The following is a 19,075-nucleotide window of genomic DNA, read 5'->3' on the forward strand; positions in this document are numbered from 1 at the left end:
CACCCCACAGCTTGGTCCAGATCAGGACAGACCAGATGGGCACAGACCATGGCATGCCTGAGAGCAGTGGCTGCAAGCAGCAGTGGCCCCCCCATGGCGGGCCCCTTGAAGACATGCAGCGAGCCTGACACAGAGCAGCACAGACGGCGCATGCAGACGGAATCTCGAGACTCATTCATAGCTCCGTGGAGAGTGTATCTGGGGCCGTCCGGGGCCTGGCTCTGTGTAATAACCGGGGAGGGGTGAGGGGCATTCCACGGCCCAGGGAAGAAAGACTCCCTGTGTCCCAGGCAAGGGCTCTGTCCCTGGTGCTGGGGGGTGTGGGAAAGGGTGCTGGGCTGGTGTACACCAGCCCAAGTGGAGGGAGCATGGGGTGGGGGTGGGGTCCGAGGAGATTCAGACACATGTCAGCAGGAAACAGAGTCGGAGACAGGAAGGGAGATGAGAAATCTAGAGTGGGACACAAGGGGGTAGGAGGGCTGAGCAGGGTGAGGAGGGAGGCAATACAGAGAGAAACACCCATAGACGGCTGCCGTGCGCAGTTGTGCAGGTTGCGGACCGCACAAAAGGCTCCCAGTCTTAGAAATTGTGGATTTGTGAATTTAATGTGAGAACTTCCCAGCTGATGGCAGAAAAGTGTCTTGTTCTCACCATATTAGTGTATTACAACTTTCCAACAGACAAAGGGTGTCCTGTGGAAAAGGTGCCTTTTTCAAATCCAGACAAAGATGCCCGTGAATCAGTGCTGGCCCTGTACACGGAGGCTGGGCGGGGAAGGGCTCACCCTCCCTCTCTCTTGCACGTACACATATACCCTGGCAAGCAGAGACCAGAAGGGACAAAAGGGAAACTGGAGAGAGGAGGGACAGGTGCGGGGCGAGGGCCACTGTCCCCGACCTCGACTGGGAAGGGTGGTGTGATGAGGCAGACAGACCAGGTAGGGCATGAAGGGAAGAGGAGGTTGTGGGGTGGGGGGAGGATGGGGCAGCTACAAGAGACAAGAACTGCATTGACGGAAGGTAGAAAGACTCACACAGACAGGGTGGGCCAGGGTGGAGGGGAGAGTGGGATTACCGGGCAATTGTTTTTGGGGGGCGTCTTTTCAAACTCATCCCTGAACTTCTTGTGGAGGAGTTGAGGGAACAGAGCGTCTGTCCTTGGGTGCCAAGGAAGATTCCAGGGCAGGGGCCTAGAGGGGTGACCTGGCCTAGCCGCCTGGCGGCAGGCCCCTCACCCTCCAGCCAGCATGCACCACCCCGGTCACCATGGTGCCTGCCCACCCCAGGCCGTGCCAAGGCAACGTGCATGGCCTGCATCGGGTGCCGCGGTCCGGGGGTCCAGCTGTGGCCCGCCTGCCCACTCTGGAACAATGGAGAGGCATGTTGGGATGTCTTGGGGAATGGGTGGCATAGGGGCGGGGCTGGGAAGCAACTCCAGGGGACCCAGGGCTGTGGGGAAGGGGTGGACAGGAGAGGCTCTAGGGGGCTACTCAGGAGGTCTCATATCCCCCAAGGTCCTAGGTCAGAGATCAGCTTCAGGTGTGTGTGGGGGGCCAGGATCCAGGACTCAAGATACAAAAGATCCAAGAAGTAGGGCCAGGGCCTCGCCTTCTCTTGTGGCCAAAGCCCAGCAAGGCGCCTGCTCCAGCCTGGGTGTGGGGGCCGCTCTGGGAGGGCAGGGGGAAGGCACAGCCTTGACTCCCGGAAGCCTGCTTGTGTCCAATTTGGTTTCTGGGCGGCCAGGTTCGAGGGGACCTGGGGGCTCCCCTCCCCCTCCCCCCGGCGTGTCGGCCATAATGGAGTCTCTGAAAACACGAAGACACTCATCAAAAAGGACGGACACACTGTACTGATTAGAGTTAAGGGGGGTCATGACCAAATTTACTCAAGGAGAAAAGAAAAAGGAGGAGGAAAAAAAAAAAAAAGAGTAAGGCTAGAAAAAGAGACTTGGCTGGCTGTTTCCAGTCTTAAAAATCCCCAGTGCCCAGCAGGTGCGGGTGGTCGGCAAGGGTAGACTACCTGGTAGGCCACTCTGGCCGGACACTTCTTCCCCAGACCCAGGGGCGGAGACATGTGTCTCAGCATCTGATACATGTCCGGGTAGGGCATGCGGCCCCTGGCAGCACCGAAAACAAAAAGGGGGGGAACGAAGAATCAAAGGAAGGGCGAGAGGGGAAAAGAAACAGAAAAAAAAAAAAAAAGAGCCGAAAAAATAGAGAGAAAGATGTAGAGAATGGTAAAATATTTCAAATAAATGGAAAAGAGGAGGAAAAAATGGAAGAAAAGGTAATTAAAAAAAAAAAAGATTATTCTACTGCTCATGAGCAGAGAGAAAGAGAAAGAGACAAGAGAAAAGTCAGGTTGCATTTCTGACCCTGAGCTACGTTCTGGTGGGACATGGAGCCATGCTTAGGTTAATTCGTCTTTTTACCGTTGGGTCAAGTTCTCTGGTTTGGCTGAGGCTGGTCTCTGAGGGGGCCTAGGAGGTGAGGAGGGGCTGGGGCAGCAGGAGGAGGACTGGGGGCTTTGGGAGGTGACGGGGAGGGGGAGAGTGGCGGTGATGGTGGAAGGGCCGATGCAAAGTCACGATCCCCGGGATGTGTCTGATTTGGGGAGTGGTGGAGACCCCGGGATGGGCAGCTTCAGCTAAGAGCAAGCAGAGATGGCTGAGGGGACGGAGAGGTATGTTCCATGCTTCATCGAGTCTCTGTGACTGCATTCTGTTGGCTACGAGAGTTTTCTAGTTTAACGCAAGAGAGAGAGATGGCTCTGTTTATATATATATATATATGAAATATATATATTGAAGAACCCCAAGCCACACTCATTCCATTGATGCTAGCAGGTTTTAGTGGAAATCAAACCTTGCAAGCAACCCTATGAGGACATTTCTTGCCTAAGCCGAGAGGGGGAGATATTACTCGCAATAAACTGTACATATCCTTATAATGAATCCGACCACTGAAAGGAGAAGAAAGGGGGTTAGTGGCGGTGTGGGCTCGAGTCACATCCACACCGGCTCCCGTGCATGCAGCAAGGTCAGAACACCAGGGGCCGGGGAGCCGCTGGCTTGCAGAGTTAGGGTGACTTGGGACAAGTGAAGGTCCTGGATACGTTCCCAGATACTTGCTGACTTTGGGGCTGAGCATTTGGTCGGGGTGTGTGGGAGCTCTGGGCTGGGGGCAACTCCCACAGGGCACTCTCTGCTCCTCCCTCCTCCACAGTCTACATGGCCTACACTTGGGGGCTCGTGGAATAGAGGACAGGGAAACAGCATCCCACTGCTGTGACCTAAAATCAAAAGAGGAAGAGTTAGGAACCAGCCAGAAGCCAAGCCCCAGACTTGCGGCCTACCCCAGCCTCACGGGCTCCTGGAGAACTTGTCTGGGGCTGCAGGAGTGGTAGGAGCCAATTCCTCCCCACCTGCCTTCGGAGGGTTCCCCTCCAGCGCTGAGGCCAGAGGAAGACAGGACTCATGCAGCTGAGGGCCCCTAGTCATGCTCCCTCAGGCCAAGCCCAGCCTGAACTGGGATCCTCAGCTAGTGGTTTGTGCCTCTGAGTGCCTCCGAGTCTGGCAAGGGCTTGGTGCAGAGACGGCACTCAGTATACGAGCACAGAGTAGAGATGTCCCTGCAAAAACCACTGCCTGCCAGCAGGGAGAGGGCACTTTGGTGCCTGTGGAGATGGGGAGAGCTCACTCTCTTTGTGGCCATGAAGATCCAAGGGCCTTGGGGCACCCAGGTTGCAGCTCACCTTGCCTCTCCACTTTTCCTGCACTGCACTTGAGCCAGCACTGTGGCTCTGCAACCACCCCTGGACTTGAACGACCAACCACTCTAAGGCCCTAGGCTCTACGGGAGCTGAGCTCTGCCACTCTGATCGCCTTCTGTGAAGGGAGCTAGGCCAATCCCTCTTCCCACACACCCAGGAGAACCATGGCTGAGAGGCCTCCAGCTTCCTCTCTGAAGCTTAGCCTGGCTAACCTATCCTCCCCATCTGTAGACCTCACACTGAAGGGCAGAGGGAGACTCATAGGAGGCAAGGGCTCCATACAACTCTTCATAGTTGACTCCCTCCCTCACTTCCCAGAAAGCCTGGGGCTTGAATAGGAATGGTACCCAAAGTGCTTAACCCAGGGTAGGCAAAGGTGCTGACTCACACCTTCCCTCTGGACCTACCCCTGTAAGATCCCCTCTAGCTCCCCTAGGTGCAGCTCCAGGAAGAGGTACGAGACATGGCTGGAAGGCTTAGGGGGACTTCTTACCAAGCTGCGGGGTCGTACTCAGCCCAGACACGCACGTACTCATCCAGGTGGTGAGGGCCCAGGATGGAGGAGTCGCGGGTGAGGTACTCGAAGTTGTCCATGATGACGGCGACAAAGAGGTTCAGCATCTGTGGGCACCCCAGGGGCCAGGAGGGAGCGGGGAAAGCAAGGGCAAGAAAAAGAGGGAGAGATACCCAAACAGACGTACACAGAGGCCCGGAGGGAGGGGAGGAGAGAGGGAAGGAGAAAGGAAGGGAAAGAAGATGGAAAAGGGAGAGAGAGACAGGGAGAGAAAGAGATGGTATGGGGGGAGAGGAGATATACACTCATGCAAGGAGGCCCAGAGAGAGGCAGACAGGGAAATGGGGGAGAGGGAGAGGAACAGATAAAGACGGAGACAGAGAGACACAAAGAGACAGACCGAGAATGATGGAAAGAGACAGTGAGTCAGAGAGAGGGAGGGGGAGGCTATGTGAAATGGAGCCCATGGCAAAGGGACCACCATGATTCCAAATTGTTCCATACCTGCCACCCCCCACCCCCCTACAGGGCCAGATTGAGAACCCCATGTAGGGTAAGAGCCTGGTTTTGTTCTACGCTGTATCCCCAGCCCCGGCACAAAGTACTCGGCAAATATTTCTTGGATGAATAGGTGGGTGGGTGGAAAGATGGGTGGAAGGGTGGAAGGATAGGTAGGTGGGTGGAATGGTAGGTGGGTGGGTTGATGGGTAGGTAGGTGGATAGGTAGGTTGATGGGTAGGTGGGTGGATGGGTGGATAGGTGGGTGAATGGGTAGGTGGGTGGATGGGTGAGTAGATGGATGGATGGGTGGATGAACAGGTGGGTGGGTGGGACAGTAGGTGGGTGGGCTGATGCGTAGGTGGGTGGATGTGTGGATGAATGGGTTGGTGAATGGGTGGGTGGGTAGATGAGTGGGTGGTTTTTCCTGCCCTTGTCTGCATTTTTTAGCATCTTTACATGTGCTCTTCTTCCAGTCCTTAGCACACGGGAAGCTTGCATTGGTCTTGCATCCAGGACTTGGCATATACTGTTCCCTTAGTGGACAGCATGATTTTTGTCTTCCCAACACTCCTTTTCCCTTTGGGTAGCAGTGCCTGGCACTGTGCCCCCTCAACCGGTATACTTAGATACTGTAGTTATATGAGGCTGACCCCATTTCATGGCTCCAAAAGTGGTGGTCACATAACCCAGGTCTATGATTGGTTCAGGAAGGGGTACATGACCGAAAGCGGCCCAATGAGAGCCTTTCCTGGGATTTTTGTTGAAGCCTCTGGCAGCCATCTTGTTTCTGCAAGGGCAGAGTCTGAGAATGAAGCTACTGTGGAGGCAAACAGCTGAGAGATGATGGGGACCACTTGCCTGGATCCAGCCTCACCTGGACTTTTCAGTTACACAAGTCAGAACTGTGCTTTGGTTGTCAGTTTCAGAAGAGTTTCTGATACTTGCAACTTGAGTTACTTGTAAGCAATTCGGACTAATATGTGATCTAATTCCTGCTCATGTTATTCCTGGTCACTGACCCTGCAGGACATTCTTGGAGATTTCTTCGTCCCCCAGTCTGAGTCTTCTCCCCATCAAAGCACATATCAGACAGACTGTATTGCTTGTCTGTTCACTTGTCTGCCCACCACCACTGCGAGTTGTGGGAGAACTGTAGTCTTTCCTATATCCCTGTGCCTAGTATAAAGTCGGGCACTAGTAGATGTTTAATAAATGTTTAAACATGAACATAACAGGTGCTTAACAAATGACCTGCTATCCTAGGTATCTCTAACTTTAGTGACTCCATCTTTAAATCACCAAGGCACGGTACTGATTGAGCACCTGCTGTGTGTCAGGCGCTGTCCTAGGTTCTGGGGATACCGCAGTGAGCAAAACAGAAATCCCTGCCCCTGGCGGGCTCATACTCTAGTGTTGTAAACACCTTTTGGGGTTCTCCACTCACCCAGATGGGTTAATTATGAAGTCTTATCCTTGTATTCACCCACAGCTGCTTGGACGAGGGTGGCTATTTGACCAGGGGGTGGGCTGGCCCATTCAGAGTCTCTCTTCTGAGAATATGGAGCTGCATGACAGACCCACTGGGTCAGTAGCAGCACATGTGAGACAAGGGAGACAGTGTGAGACTGAGGCTGTGGTCTCTTTGGTGTGAGGCTGCTGGTCTGAAGAGGGAGGATGTACAGGGCATTTGTTGACAGATTCTGTGTTGCTTGGATTGGGAGTCAGATCACAGCTCCACACACCCTTGGCAGCTGGCCTCTGGTTCACCCTGCCAGTGGGAGCCACTATCAGGAGACTGGACCAGGGGAAGAAGGGAGAAGGGTCTCCTTCTGCTGCCAGTGTGGGCTCTGCAATTGTCCATCATCAACAGACAGTTCAGCACCAGCATCCCTTGGAGGCCTGAACTCTGGCATGGCTCCAAAATCTGGCCATGCAGCACCTCCCTCGCTGAGGCCTGAGCCTCAAACACATGGGGCCGTCCTTTGATCTCCTGAGTGCTGATAACATTCTCTCTTCCTTTTACTTCTCCAGCCCTAGAGACAGTAGCTAAGGAGCCCTGGTGGTATAATGGTTAAGTGCTTGGCTGTTAAGCAAAATGGTGGTGGTTTGAACTCACCCAGTGGCTCTGCAGAAGAAAGGCCTGGTGATCTGCTCCCCTAAAGATCATGGCCTAGGAAACTCTACAGGGAAGTTCTCCTCTGTCTGTCACGTGGGGTTGCTATGAGTCAAAGTCAACTCAATGGCACCTACCAGCAACAAGATGGGTGGGAGCCACCTTCCTGCAGTAAGTAATCCCTGCTGACTTCAGTGGCCTCTATGTGCTCTTTCAACCCTGTGTAGCCAATGCCTGCATTCAGTCCCCTCTGACTGAAATACCTAGATAAATTCTGTTCTTCTGACTGCACTCTGGCTGATACGGGGAGCGTGAGGCCCAAAAGAGATTTGCAAAGATGAGGCCCCAGAGAGACTACAAGGGAGTGAAAGGACATGGAGCAGACACTTCCTCTGATTCTTGATTTCTTTTTCTTTCTAGACTCTTGGTTTCAATCTTTTGTCAGTGTTTCCTACCCTTGGGTCCTATAAACTTCATTTTCTTTCTTCTGACAGATTTATCTGGTGAAAATGGATTTCATTTCTTGCAAAACCCACAGCCCCCTAGAGAATGTTTACATACAGAATCCTTCTTCCTGTTCCTGGTCATGCAGAGGAAGGTGTCCAGCTTGTGGAGAGCAGGTGGGAGTCTCCCCAGATCAACTAGAAGAACCAAATGTCAGCCCCACTGGTCTTTCCTTCAGCACAACCTAGTGGTTCTCAAACAAGGGTGATTCTGCCTCCCAGGGGAAATTTGGCATGGTCTGAAGACATTTGCAATTGTCACGCTTGGGAATAGGTGCTACTGGCATCTGATAGGTAGAGGCCAGGAATGCTGCTAAACACCCTACAAGGTACAAGACAGACCCCACCTCGACAAAGAATGATCAGCCCGAAATGTCAACAGTGTCATGGTTAATAAACCCTTTTTTTTTTTTAATGGAAAGATTAGTCCAAAGGGCTAATGGACTACAACTACCACAGCCTCCACCAGACTGAGTTCAGCACAACTAGATGAAGCCCCGCTAGCACCACTGACTACCATGACAGGGATTGCAGTAGAGGGTCCTGCAGAGAGCTGGAGAAAAATGTAGAACATAATTCTAACTCACCAAAAAAAAAAAAAAAAAGACTAGACTTAATGGCCTGACAGAGACTGGAGAAACCCTGAGAGTATGGCCCCCGAACAACCTTTTAGCTCAGTAATGAAGTCACTCCTTGAGGTTCACCCTTCAGCCAAAGATCAGACAGGCCCATAAAACAAAATGAGACTAAAGGGGTACACGAGCCCAGGGGCAAGGATGAGAAGGCGGGGGCGGGGGGAGGGGACCAGAAAGCTGGTAACGGGGAACCCAAGTTTGAGAAGGGGAGCATGCTGTGATGTTGTAGGGTTGGCAACCAATGTCACAAAACAATATGTGTGCTAAATGTTTAATGAGAAACTAGTTTGTTCTGTAAACCTTCATCTAAAGTACAATTAAAAAAAAAACCAAAAAAAAAAAAAAAAACCCTGGTTAACCCAATCCCAGGCTGGCTCAGGGTGGTCTCTCAGGGAGCAGGTCAGTGACACAGCAGGCTTTAGGCAGCCCATTCCCCTGAGTGGAAACTAGCCCAAGGGAGTTAGCTCATCCCCACATGTCTATAGACTCACCAGAAACGAGCAGAGGAAGATGAAGGAAACGAAGTAAAAATACGCGAATTCGTTGCCACAGTCGGGAGTCAGGATGCCAGAGTTTTTATCACATGGCTTCCCGCTAAGGCAGGACAGCATGATGTTGTGCCAAGCCTCCCCGGTGGCGCTCCTGAGAACAGAGAGGAGGCATCAGGGGCCTGGGCACCCAGCCCCAACTGGATCCCAGTGCTGCCCGAGGCAGCAGAGCATGGTGGGTAAGCACTGGGGTTCTGGGCTCAGAGAGGGGGTCTCATTCTCAGCTGTGACAACCGTCTGGGGGAGCTTTTAAAAATGCTGATGTCAAAGACCCACCTGCAAAGATTTGGGTTCAACTGGTCCCAATGGGGCCTGGGGATATAGGTATGTTTTAAAAGCCTCCCAGGTCATTGTTACCTTTTACTATTGTCTCCATCAGTTACTCTAGTCCAGAGACACTGGGCTCCTTGCTGTCCTCAGACATGCCAGCCACACTCCTACTTCAAGGCCTTTACACCTGCTGTACCCTCCCTCCACTTAGAATGCCCCTCAGATATCCACCTGGCTTACTCCCTCATCTATTTCCCTCAAATGTCACTTGCTCAAGGAGGTGTTCCTGACCACCTTATTTAAAACTGCAATGGCCCTGCTGGCCTTCCTTCTAGCACCATCTATAACTTGCTTCCTGATTGACTGTCTGTCTCCCCCACGGGAATGCACACTTCCAGAGGGCAGAGAATACTGTCTCTCTCTGCATTGTTCCTTGCTCTGTCCCAGTACCCACAGCAATGCCTGACACACAGCAGTTGCTCAATAAATCTCAGTTGCATGAATGCAGGCACTCTATTGTGATGCCAGAGTTAAGACATCCCTAAGCCAAATGCTTCCTCATTTGTCAGATGACGTTCCTAAGAATCCCCGCCTCACAGGATGGTCAGGAGGATTCAGTGAGCTAATGTCCCAAAATGCTCCCCATGCTTATGTCCCTGGGTCTTCAGCTCTTGTTTTGCAGGGTCCCTGGGACCCCGCATGCCCACCCCACACTTCAGTAAAACAAAAGATCAGGGCATGCCCCCCCCGCCACTGAAATGGAAGCATGAGGGCATCCCCCCTCTGGAATAGAAGATGAGGGCACACCCCCACCAAAACGAATACACTAGGGCACTACCCAACACAAACAGAGTGAGGACATGCTCATCCTCCATGGAAGAGACGTAGGAGGGAACAAACCCTCCCTCACCGGAAGAGAAGCATGAGGGCCTGGAAGAAGGTCCGGAAGTTATTATGCTCAGTGATTTGGAACTCATCTTCATCACTGTCCTCGTCCTCCACGTCAATGCCAATGTTGCCAAACACCTGAGGAGGTGGATGGTGATGACTGAGGTGGCTGGGTCCCCGGTGGCCCCAGAGGTACCCAGCTCAACCCCCATAGCTGCCTCTATGAACTAGACTCCCCAGCCTAGCCCTGCCTAAGGGTGGCTGCCCTCCGTTGAGAGGTTCAGGACCTTAGGGGTGACGTACTGACCTGCATTCCGATGATGGCGTAGATGAAGAAAAGCATGGCAATCAACAGACAGACATACGGCAGGGCCTGGAGGAAAGGAAGGCATTGAAATGGGGTGCTGGGGACCCTTTACTGGTACCATTTCCCCCCCGATCCCAGTGCTGAAGTTATGCCCCACTGGAGTGGGTAGCCAAATGCTGTGCTGGAGTAGTGCCGGGGTTGGTGGGCATCTTTGATGGCTCTGGGATGAGGTCATAGCACAAGGCATCAGTGGGGTCCCCTTAGGGCTCTCAGGACACCCCAAGAGCAGGAAGTTAGACAAGAGCCCTGCAGATAACAGATTCTCAGCAAGGACCATCAAGGCATCTTCAGCCTTGGTGTCTAGATTCAGCCAGAGCTGGGAGGTATGCTCTTTTTCTCAGCCTTGGGTGGGTGGCAGGTGCAGGGGCTCACCTTGAAGGACTGCACAAAGGTCCAGAGAAGAATGCGGATGGTGTAACCCTGACGAAGGAGTTTGATGAGCCGGGCAGCTCGGAAGAGGCGGAGGAAGCTCAGATTGATGAAGTTATTCTGGGGAGATTGAGAAACAGGGGGTGACCATCCACCCTCCCGCAGGGGCTTAGAGCCGTCACCAATCACAGAGGCCCCTACATGAAGCCAACCAACAGGAAAAAGCAAGCCAGACCCCAAATAAGGAGGGAGAGGAAAGAAAGCACTATTAATGCAATGGTGCCGAGGAAAAAATCGAAAAGGGAAGAAGTTGGGGCAAGAGAGGGTGGGAGGGAGGAAAAGGCATCAACTCAAAAGCATAGGCCCTCCCCACCAGCCCACCAGCAATGGGGAAAAGGAAAGAAAAGGAAGGAAGGGAAAGGAATGGGGTCAGGGGAACGGGTAGGGAAGAAATAATAAAAGAACAAGGAAAAGAAAATATATCCGAATCATCCAATCAGGAAAAAAATCGAGATGGTTTTTGTTTCTCCCAACAACCAAATGCACTGAGACGATAGGACACAAGCGGGTCAAGTTGCCGAACCCATCACACGTGTACGATGCACAAACACCACGGCGGGGGCGGGGAGGGGCAGCCAGCACGCTCAGGCCTGGTGGACATGTGCGTGTTCCGAGGGCATGTTACGCTCCAGGCCAGAAATGCATCTGTCACAAGACTCACCGGGCACACCCTGCCCTGCCCTGCCGAGCTGCCCACCCATTCCTGCCCGCCCTGACCTCACCCCACGGCCAAGAGGAGCAGCGGCTCGAGCCAATTGGGAGAAGCAGAAGAGCATCTTTTCTTACCCCCTTGGCGAGCGGGAATGGGGAGGACAGGAGGGAGCTGGGGCTGTTCGGCTGCAGGGTGAGTCCTCGCTGCCCGCTGAGTCCGAGAAGATGCATTTGGGGCCCTTTTCCCCCCTCTCAGGGATGGCTTCTCAGCTTCTGGGGCTGGGTGGAGTAGCACGGGACCAGGCCTGCGGGAAGCAGGAAGTACGCAGCTCCCGTGGGTGGGTGGGCTCGGAATCGGCAGGGTCCACTGAGGGGCTGGTGCTGAGGGCAGGGAGGTGGGGCCGTCCCTGCGCCCAGGACCTCCCTGGGTGGCCCCTGCCTCTGCTTCTCAGAACCCCTGTCTAGCCACTGCCTCTACCTTCTCCCGCCCAAGCCAGAACCCGGGGATCAGTGGGCAGGAAGCCAGTAGGAGGGTGGGCACGGCTGAGGACGCCATGTGACTGTCTGAGACTTGTCTGCTGGGGCTCTAAGGGACAGTGGTGTGTGTGTGGGGGGTGGCTAGAAGTCATAAATGGATCAATCTGGCCAATGAAGCTATTTTGTTGGGCCTGCCTGAGCAGCACTTAAAAAAAAAGAAAATAGAAATTGTGGCCAATGTTTAAAAATAAGATTTCACCACAAATGTGGCTTTTTGGCAACACTGGCCCATTACCGGCATGGCAACTGGGGCTCAGTCATGACTGCCCCCCTTGAAAAAGGATGAGGTTCCCAACCCTCTTGCATTGGTACCTGCTTTCCTGGTTTACAGTAGCTACTTGGCCTTTGTAGGCATTTGAGTTTGAGACCCTGCCTCAGGCAGACTGGGAAACCCTGCTTCACTAGTGGGCCAGGGGAGAGAAAGCAGAGAACCTCCTGCTAAGAGGGGCCTTAACAGGAGGGGCCTCTATGGGATTCAGAGGAACCCTAGATACAGGCCACATGGCAAAGTTCAAATCGGCCTAGCCCCACCTCCAAATGGCACAGGGGCGACATTCAAGTATTCACAGTTCCTCCTCTTAGGCTCAGCAGTGCCCTGATCCCAAAGGTTCCCCCAGGGCTTCCCAGCTGACCGCTCTGTTTCTTGAGCTAGCTTGGTGCAGGGGGCTGGAGGCAGGGACAGGGCTCAAGAAACTTCTAGGGCTGGAGCGAGCCCTTTGGGATTGCTGGCAATGTCTAGGACGCTTTCTGAGACACATAAGTTGGCCCTCCAGCCTCTAGGGTGGAGGGGGCTGGAGGACCCTACCCTGATGACATTGTGAAAATGTCCCAGGTGCCTCTAACAAGCCCCCAACGCTGGGCTCAGCTGAGACAGTCCCGCTTCAAGACCCGCTGACCTGGCCCTGACCCCAGCCTTGCCTGGTCACCCAGCTCTACCTGGGGATGGGGCCGGTGGCCCAGCTGTGCCCCGCCCCCTCCCGTCCATCCCCAAAGTACAAGCCATCCCTTTCATGGGGCGGATCATAACATGTAGACTCGGCAGAGCATGCAAAGGCAGGCAGGCCCTGGAAGCAGCCTGGAGGCTCCGGACGGGCAGGAGCCTGACGCCATGCGGGAGAAGCCAGGGGGCTTGGGGATGCGTGCAGAGCAGATGCCCTTCTTGGAGCAAGTGAGAAGGAGACACATGGGGTGGGGTGGAGACAAGAGATAGGGTAGGGGGTAAGGGGAGGTGCTAATCCACCCTCATTCATCCCTGCCACCCTCCTGGGTCTCTCTCTGTCCAATCCCTCAAATGCCCACATCACTTCCAGCTGCTTTCTTCCTTCTATCTTCCACCTCTCCATCCACAGCCTGGCAGGAGCAGCTCTTCTCCTCAAATCCTGCCCTGAGTGTCCCACTTCCAGCACAGGTCCAGGGACAGGACATGAGAATCACTCCCCCTACCCGCCTGCCTACCTGGGCTCCAGCTCTGGTGCCCCAGAGAAATCCTGCCACTGGCTAGCTTCTTGAGGGGGCAACAGGAAAGAGGACCGCAGACCCACCCCACCACAGACCCTGTCTCTGAGCTCCAGAGCTCATAACTACCTGCCTACCTCGCTGTTCCTCCGGGGTGTCCTACAGGCACCCAAACCTGCTATGTCCACACTCGGGCTCTTCCCCCATCTTGCCCTCTCCTGGTACACCACCTCCCCGAGTCCCTGGACACCTCTCTCCCTCTCAGCCTCTTAAGATACCCAGTCTTCTCCTGCCCTCTGCCTCCTTCACTAACTCTCTCTACCCATGTGACTGTCATCTCTCGCTGGGATTCTTGCTGACTACCTCTAGCCCAGGCACCTGTCAAGTGCTCCTTGCTCTGCAGCCACAGCGATCTTGTCTGATCACATCATGTGTGGTCTGCTTCAAATCCTCCACGGCCTCTCCTGGTGCTTAGGATAGAACTAAATTCCAGCAGAGCCCTGGGGATCTGTCTCCTTCTGCCCCCTGCACTTTGTGTGGGTCAGCCCTCCTTGGTTCTCTTTGCTTCAACCACACCATCTAACTTGCAGACCATGGCTCCCGAGCACTCTGTCCTGCCACAGGACCTTTGCACGTGCTGCTCCTTGGCCTGAAATGCCCATTTTCTCCTCTCTCCACCTTGTTAACTCTGCTCATCCTTCAGCTTGCAGCACAGTTACAGTTTCAGGCATGTTTGGGGGATTATTTGACCAATACCTGTTTCCTCCACCTGACTGCAGATGAAGGGGGGCAGGGGTAGGTCTACTTTCTGTCCACCACTGCAGCTGTGGCCCTGAATGGGGGCTCATGAAATGTGTGGTGAATGAATGCATGTGTACTGCCAGCAGTGAAAGGGTCTCCAGGGCAAAGGTACCATTGGGGGTCCTTCCAAGAGGCTCCTGGGTAGGGCAGGGGAGGGGCAGAGTCAGGTGGGATTTGAGGGGGTGAGGGATGTGCAAGTGTGCAGGGAGCCGAGGAAGTGGGGGAGGAGGGAGACGGTAATCGTGTGCTGGGGTGGGACTATGGATGTGCAGGGTGCATGGGTGTAACAGCGGAGAGGGACAGTATGTCTGTGTGTGAGAAAAAGTGTGTGTGAGTGTGCATGTGTGAGAATGAGTGTATATGAATGTGTGCATGCGTGTGTGTGTGAGCGTGCATGTGTGAGTGAGCATGTGTGTATGAGACAGAAAGGGAGAGAAAACGTGTGTGTGAGAGACAGAGAAAGGGAGAGTGTGTGGGAAAAATGGGGGTGAGAGAAAGAGAGACAATGAGAGTCTCGGAAAGAAGAGAGGGTGAGGTGTGTGTGTGCAGGCCAGGGCTCAGGCTCCACTGGGGCTGAACAGGGGACAGGAGGGGCGAGGGTGGGTGGCTGGGGAGGGGTCTGCCTGTCAAAGATGGGGGACATGGCTGGCTGCTTGTCCTATTGGCGGCGCTGCACGGGGAAACCCCTCACCTTTCTCTGCAAAGACCAAACCAACCCCAACAGAAAACCCACATTCAGAACCCAATGAGAACCACCAGAGACAGAGTCGGGGACTGGGGGTGGAGTGGGGGGGGGCAGGACAGACCACAGATGGGGCGGGGGAGGGTGCATCAGGCATTCTGGTAGAAAGCCCAGGGCGTGGGCATGCAATGCTGAGGCGAGAAGATGCTTCCACAGTTAATGTAAGGCATTTAGACTTCAGAAAGAAGTAAGACCAACCGGATTCTAGATGCAGATGTTGAAGATGGATGGGGAGCGGGCGGGCGGGGGCAGTTGGGGAGGCGTGTTCAGCGTTTTTTAGGTTGATTTGTAACCAGTGCCAAAAAACCCATGGGTTTCGGTTCCCGGGCGGGGAGTGGGGTGGCGGGTTTGGGAGATAGTCATTGGTGTATGAGCACACAGACCACGTCATGGATGAACAAATGAGTTTCATAGTGCATTTTGATTGGATGAGTGTTTCAGACGGCGTTGTGCCAATATACAGTTTAAAGAGCAGGCATGAAAAGAGACAAGACAAGAAACACAGTCATTATCCATCGCACACAGGGCAACCCCATATTCCCCTGGCCACTGGAGGTGGCAGCTGAGGCCCAGTGGGCCCCACGGGCAGCGCTGGGGTCACTGCCACGCTCCCATTCCCCCAGCCCTGGGGACTCACCCACCCAGCAGTCTGGCTCCCCTCCTTTGCCCCAGACCTGGTGGGCTTACCTGGGAGGCCACAAAACGGTGGACAGCGTGCCCTTCCCGGCGGGCAGCCTCCGCCCACACCAGGCTGGGAGTTAGCACCCACCCTCTAACTTACTCTCAAATATATGAACATATGAATATAATTCAGGGGCAGGGATGGCCAACCAACTCAAACCAAATACACTGACGGTGATGATGGCACTAGCAATAATATAACCACTGTCTGCAAGATATCTACTTCCTGGCAGGCTCCATGCCAAGCATTTCACGTTGGTTGCTCTTCGTGTTAGGAGCTGCTGTCTCCCTCACTAGGAAATCGGCTCCATGAAGGCAGATGTTTCTGTCTGTTTGGTCCACGGCTCTGTCCCCGGGACAGGCTTGGCCCACAGCATGGATAAATACACGCATGAGTGTGAGTCTTGCAAGAACTCTGTGAGGTTAGTTACGATGACATCTCCATATTACCCACGATGAGAAGATGCCATGCGATAGTGGGAGGGGCTGTTTGACTACTGCAATCTCATGGTGCTGTTGCCCCAGGACTGGTCCCCATACCCCATCCTCCTGCTGGCCAGGAGAACGGCCACTGGGGTCCAGCCCAGGATCCTGTATTGGCTGCCACAGGGATGGGAGGCTTCAACCACCTCTCTCCACCTCCCTCCCACCCTCTTGTCCCAGGGATGTTGGTTCGAGGCTGTCTTCTGATCCATTGGGTGGTGAGTTTTTTTGGGCACTGGATTGGGGCTCCAGGCCTCTCTAGAAACTCAAGACAGAAGACGAGGTCCAGGTTCTGCCAAGGTAGAGTAGGAGGTGGGGATGGCGCCATGGGGACAGCCCTCAGATGGGCATGACTCCTCTGGTGGAAGGTGTCGGGGTGCAGGGACAAGGGACACATCAAAGAACGGCCCCTCTCCTGTGTAGCTCCTCAGCCCCGCCAGCCTTCCAGGGTCAAGAGGGGGCATGTTGATCCCTTTCTGCTGGGGCTTAGACTGGAAGGCCCCGGGGCAGCCAAGGTGCCTGGCCGTGGGTGGCCCCTCCCCTCCCCTCATCTGTGACATGAGCCACATCACATCCTCTTTCTCGGGCCCCACCACCCACTGAGATCCACTGTATGCTCTTCTCTGATCTGTTCTGAGTGGTGCCTGGGACCCTGGCCTTCGGGCCTCCTGTTAGGTTTGGCCAATGGGAGGCCTTGGCGGGAGATGGAGGGTGGGAGGAGAGAAGGTCCCGCACACCCTCCCCTGCTTTGCTTTGGCCCTCAGCTCTGACAGGGGCCTTGTCCTTCCGTGTCCATGACTCCCAACAGGTGGCCCCTTCTATACCTCAGCTCAGACCCTCGGGCAAGTATCAGCTTCTTGCTGCCCCTTGTCGCCTCTCCCCCTGCCCTCACCTCTGTCTCTTCCTCAGCTCTTTGCAGCTGAACTCTCTGAGGGAATTCTGTGTGTTGAGCCCCCAACCATGAACTAAGACATGGAAAATGCTTGGCACGTGCCTGATGTCCAGCAGGCGTCCAGCTCTTGTCCGCTCTTACTGTTTTCATTGCTATCATGACATGATTACTCCCATGCCCAGCCCATGTCCTCTGCACCCCTGTGAGGCTCTCCCACCTGCCTCCAACCTCCTGAGGGCCCTCAGTCCTGGGATCACTGGCAAAAGACCAAGGAGAAGGTCTGGGATGAGCCCTGGGGCTGAGTTTGCTGGACAAGGGGAAAGAGGATGTGGCCTGTGGGGCCACAGTCAGGGGTCCTAAGATGGCCATGTCGGTGGGAATCTCTTCGGGGCTAGAGGAGGGCAACATCATGGGGACATTCCATAGGCCTTGGGAATGGTGTGGTGTCACCCCTTGGCCCAGGGGCCACAGTGCCCTCCTGCCCAAGAACCATAAGGGTTAGTTCAAGCAGAATTTACTTGAAGCTGGTTCCCTCTGAGCTCCAGCACCATGTGGAGTTGGGGCTGACTCAGCCTGGGGCCCTCCATAGTCCTTGATTCTCTCCATGCAGTTGTCCCCCCCACTTTATTCAGAAGTCACAGACAAGAGGCAGAGACGGCCACGTAGCCCACCCCCCCCCCGCCATTGCCCTGTATGGTCCCTGGGACACCCCAAGCTCTCTCTGTGGCCGGGGCCTTGCTGTCGGGACCTGGAACCCCCAGCCCAGCCCAGCCCAGCCCAGCCCAGCCCGGACCTGCCAAGACAGAAGCCGGCAGGAAACTTACCCCAAACTCAGTCACGAGGATGTCGGTGATGCTGCCCAGAACAGTCACAAAGTCGAAGATGTTCCAGGCATCGCGGAAATAATTCTAGAGGGGGATCCACAAGACAGAGATGCCAATAGAGGGCTGTGCTGGCCCCAGCTGGCCAGAGGGAACGTTACGGGTGCTGCCCAAAATGAGTGCCTGGGGCTGGTGCTGACGTTCAGATAGCGAAACACTGCTGCCTGAGCTGGCCAGCAGCACCTGCTCTGAGTCCCCCTCCCCAGGCCCCGGACCTTCCCATGACTCAGTAGCTCACAGGCCTCCAGGACCTAGTCTCAGCTCTCTGGGCTGTGGCCTATCTCTCCAAAGACCCCAGGGGTTTTGAGATCTTTACAAGGGCTCTCAGAGAGAGGGGTTATCGCCCGTTTTACACCAGGAGGCCGAGGCTCAGAGAACAAAGCCAGTCACCAGGAGAGACGGCAGGCAGGATTTGAACCCAGGCCTGGGGAGTCCAGGGTCTGAGATCAGAAACCTATGGATTCAGGATGGTGTTTATAGCACAACTGCTAAAGAGAGGACTTGGAGCCAGACCTGGGTTCAAATCTCAGCTCAGCTTCTGCCCAGGTGTGTGGCTGTGGGCCACAGACTGCCTTCTCTGTACCTGTTTCTTAGTATGGAGAAGGGGGACCATGACAAAGGGGTGCAGAACGGACACTGGAACAGGGACCTGGAGGCCTTCCTGGTACCCGTTCAACTTCTGGGGGCTGTGTGTCTAGTGATAGTCAAGGGCAGAGGCAGTGTGTAACTCTCCAGAACTCTTACCCCTGGGTCTGGCCACTAGCAACATTCTGGATAGCCACTGCTCCTGGGAGCCTGGGCCCGTCTGCTGAGTGTAAACAAAACTTTTGTTGATTTTAGCCACTGAGCTAGGGGCTGTTTTGTTACTGCCTCTTAACTTGACCTGTCCTGACTGGTACACCCTGGGCTGGGTGTTGGCTCAACTGTGTCATTGTTAAAATACTAAAATCTGTCTATACTGTGTGGTAGGCAGCCATGGCCCCCAGTCACCTGAGGGTCCCTGGCTGCCTGTGGCCTTGCTCCTCTCAATCTGGCACTAGAATGGTGGTGCATAGTGCTTCGGGGGACCTTCTCCACCATCAGAGCCCACTCTGAGTGGCACCCCTGCCTGGATCTCAGAGTATGGCTCAAATCGACCATCCCTCCCCTCTAGCCCCCCAAAGGTAAACCTTCCCAGCATCCTCACGTAAAGCAGAGGCTAGATCAAGGCTTGGCTCTGTTCTGAGTGGTTAGCTCCTCCCTTGGCCTTACAGAGGGGGACATAAGCTTTGGAGCTGTGCTTTCCCAGGACCAAATTCTGACACCTACAAGTCATGTGACCTCGGGGTTCAGGTGCCCAGGCCTATATAAGATGGGTGTATGACAGCAGTGATGTAATAAATGTGAATCACTGGGCCTGGGCTTAGTATATAAA

General features: G+C 54.5%; 1 protein-coding gene across 1 annotated transcript in view; it reads right to left on the bottom strand.

Moving 5' to 3' along the window:
* CACNA1A (calcium voltage-gated channel subunit alpha1 A) overlaps nucleotides 1–19,075 on the bottom strand; it is a 366,456-nt gene that overhangs the window by 14,910 nt on the left and 332,471 nt on the right. The window contains exons 33-39 of the mRNA XM_049877067.1: nucleotides 17,605–17,688; nucleotides 10,482–10,598; nucleotides 10,050–10,115; nucleotides 9,765–9,880; nucleotides 8,528–8,678; nucleotides 4,264–4,391; nucleotides 2,019–2,115 (exon numbers count right to left, since the gene is read on the bottom strand). Coding sequence (XP_049733024.1) covers nucleotides 2,019–2,115; nucleotides 4,264–4,391; nucleotides 8,528–8,678; nucleotides 9,765–9,880; nucleotides 10,050–10,115; nucleotides 10,482–10,598; nucleotides 17,605–17,688 — 759 coding nt within the window. The remainder of the gene's footprint in view (nucleotides 1–2,018; nucleotides 2,116–4,263; nucleotides 4,392–8,527; nucleotides 8,679–9,764; nucleotides 9,881–10,049; nucleotides 10,116–10,481; nucleotides 10,599–17,604; nucleotides 17,689–19,075) is intronic.

Source organism: Elephas maximus, chromosome 3, assembly GCF_024166365.1.
Source record: "Elephas maximus indicus isolate mEleMax1 chromosome 3, mEleMax1 primary haplotype, whole genome shotgun sequence".
NCBI classification, from domain to species: domain Eukaryota; kingdom Metazoa; phylum Chordata; class Mammalia; order Proboscidea; family Elephantidae; genus Elephas; species Elephas maximus.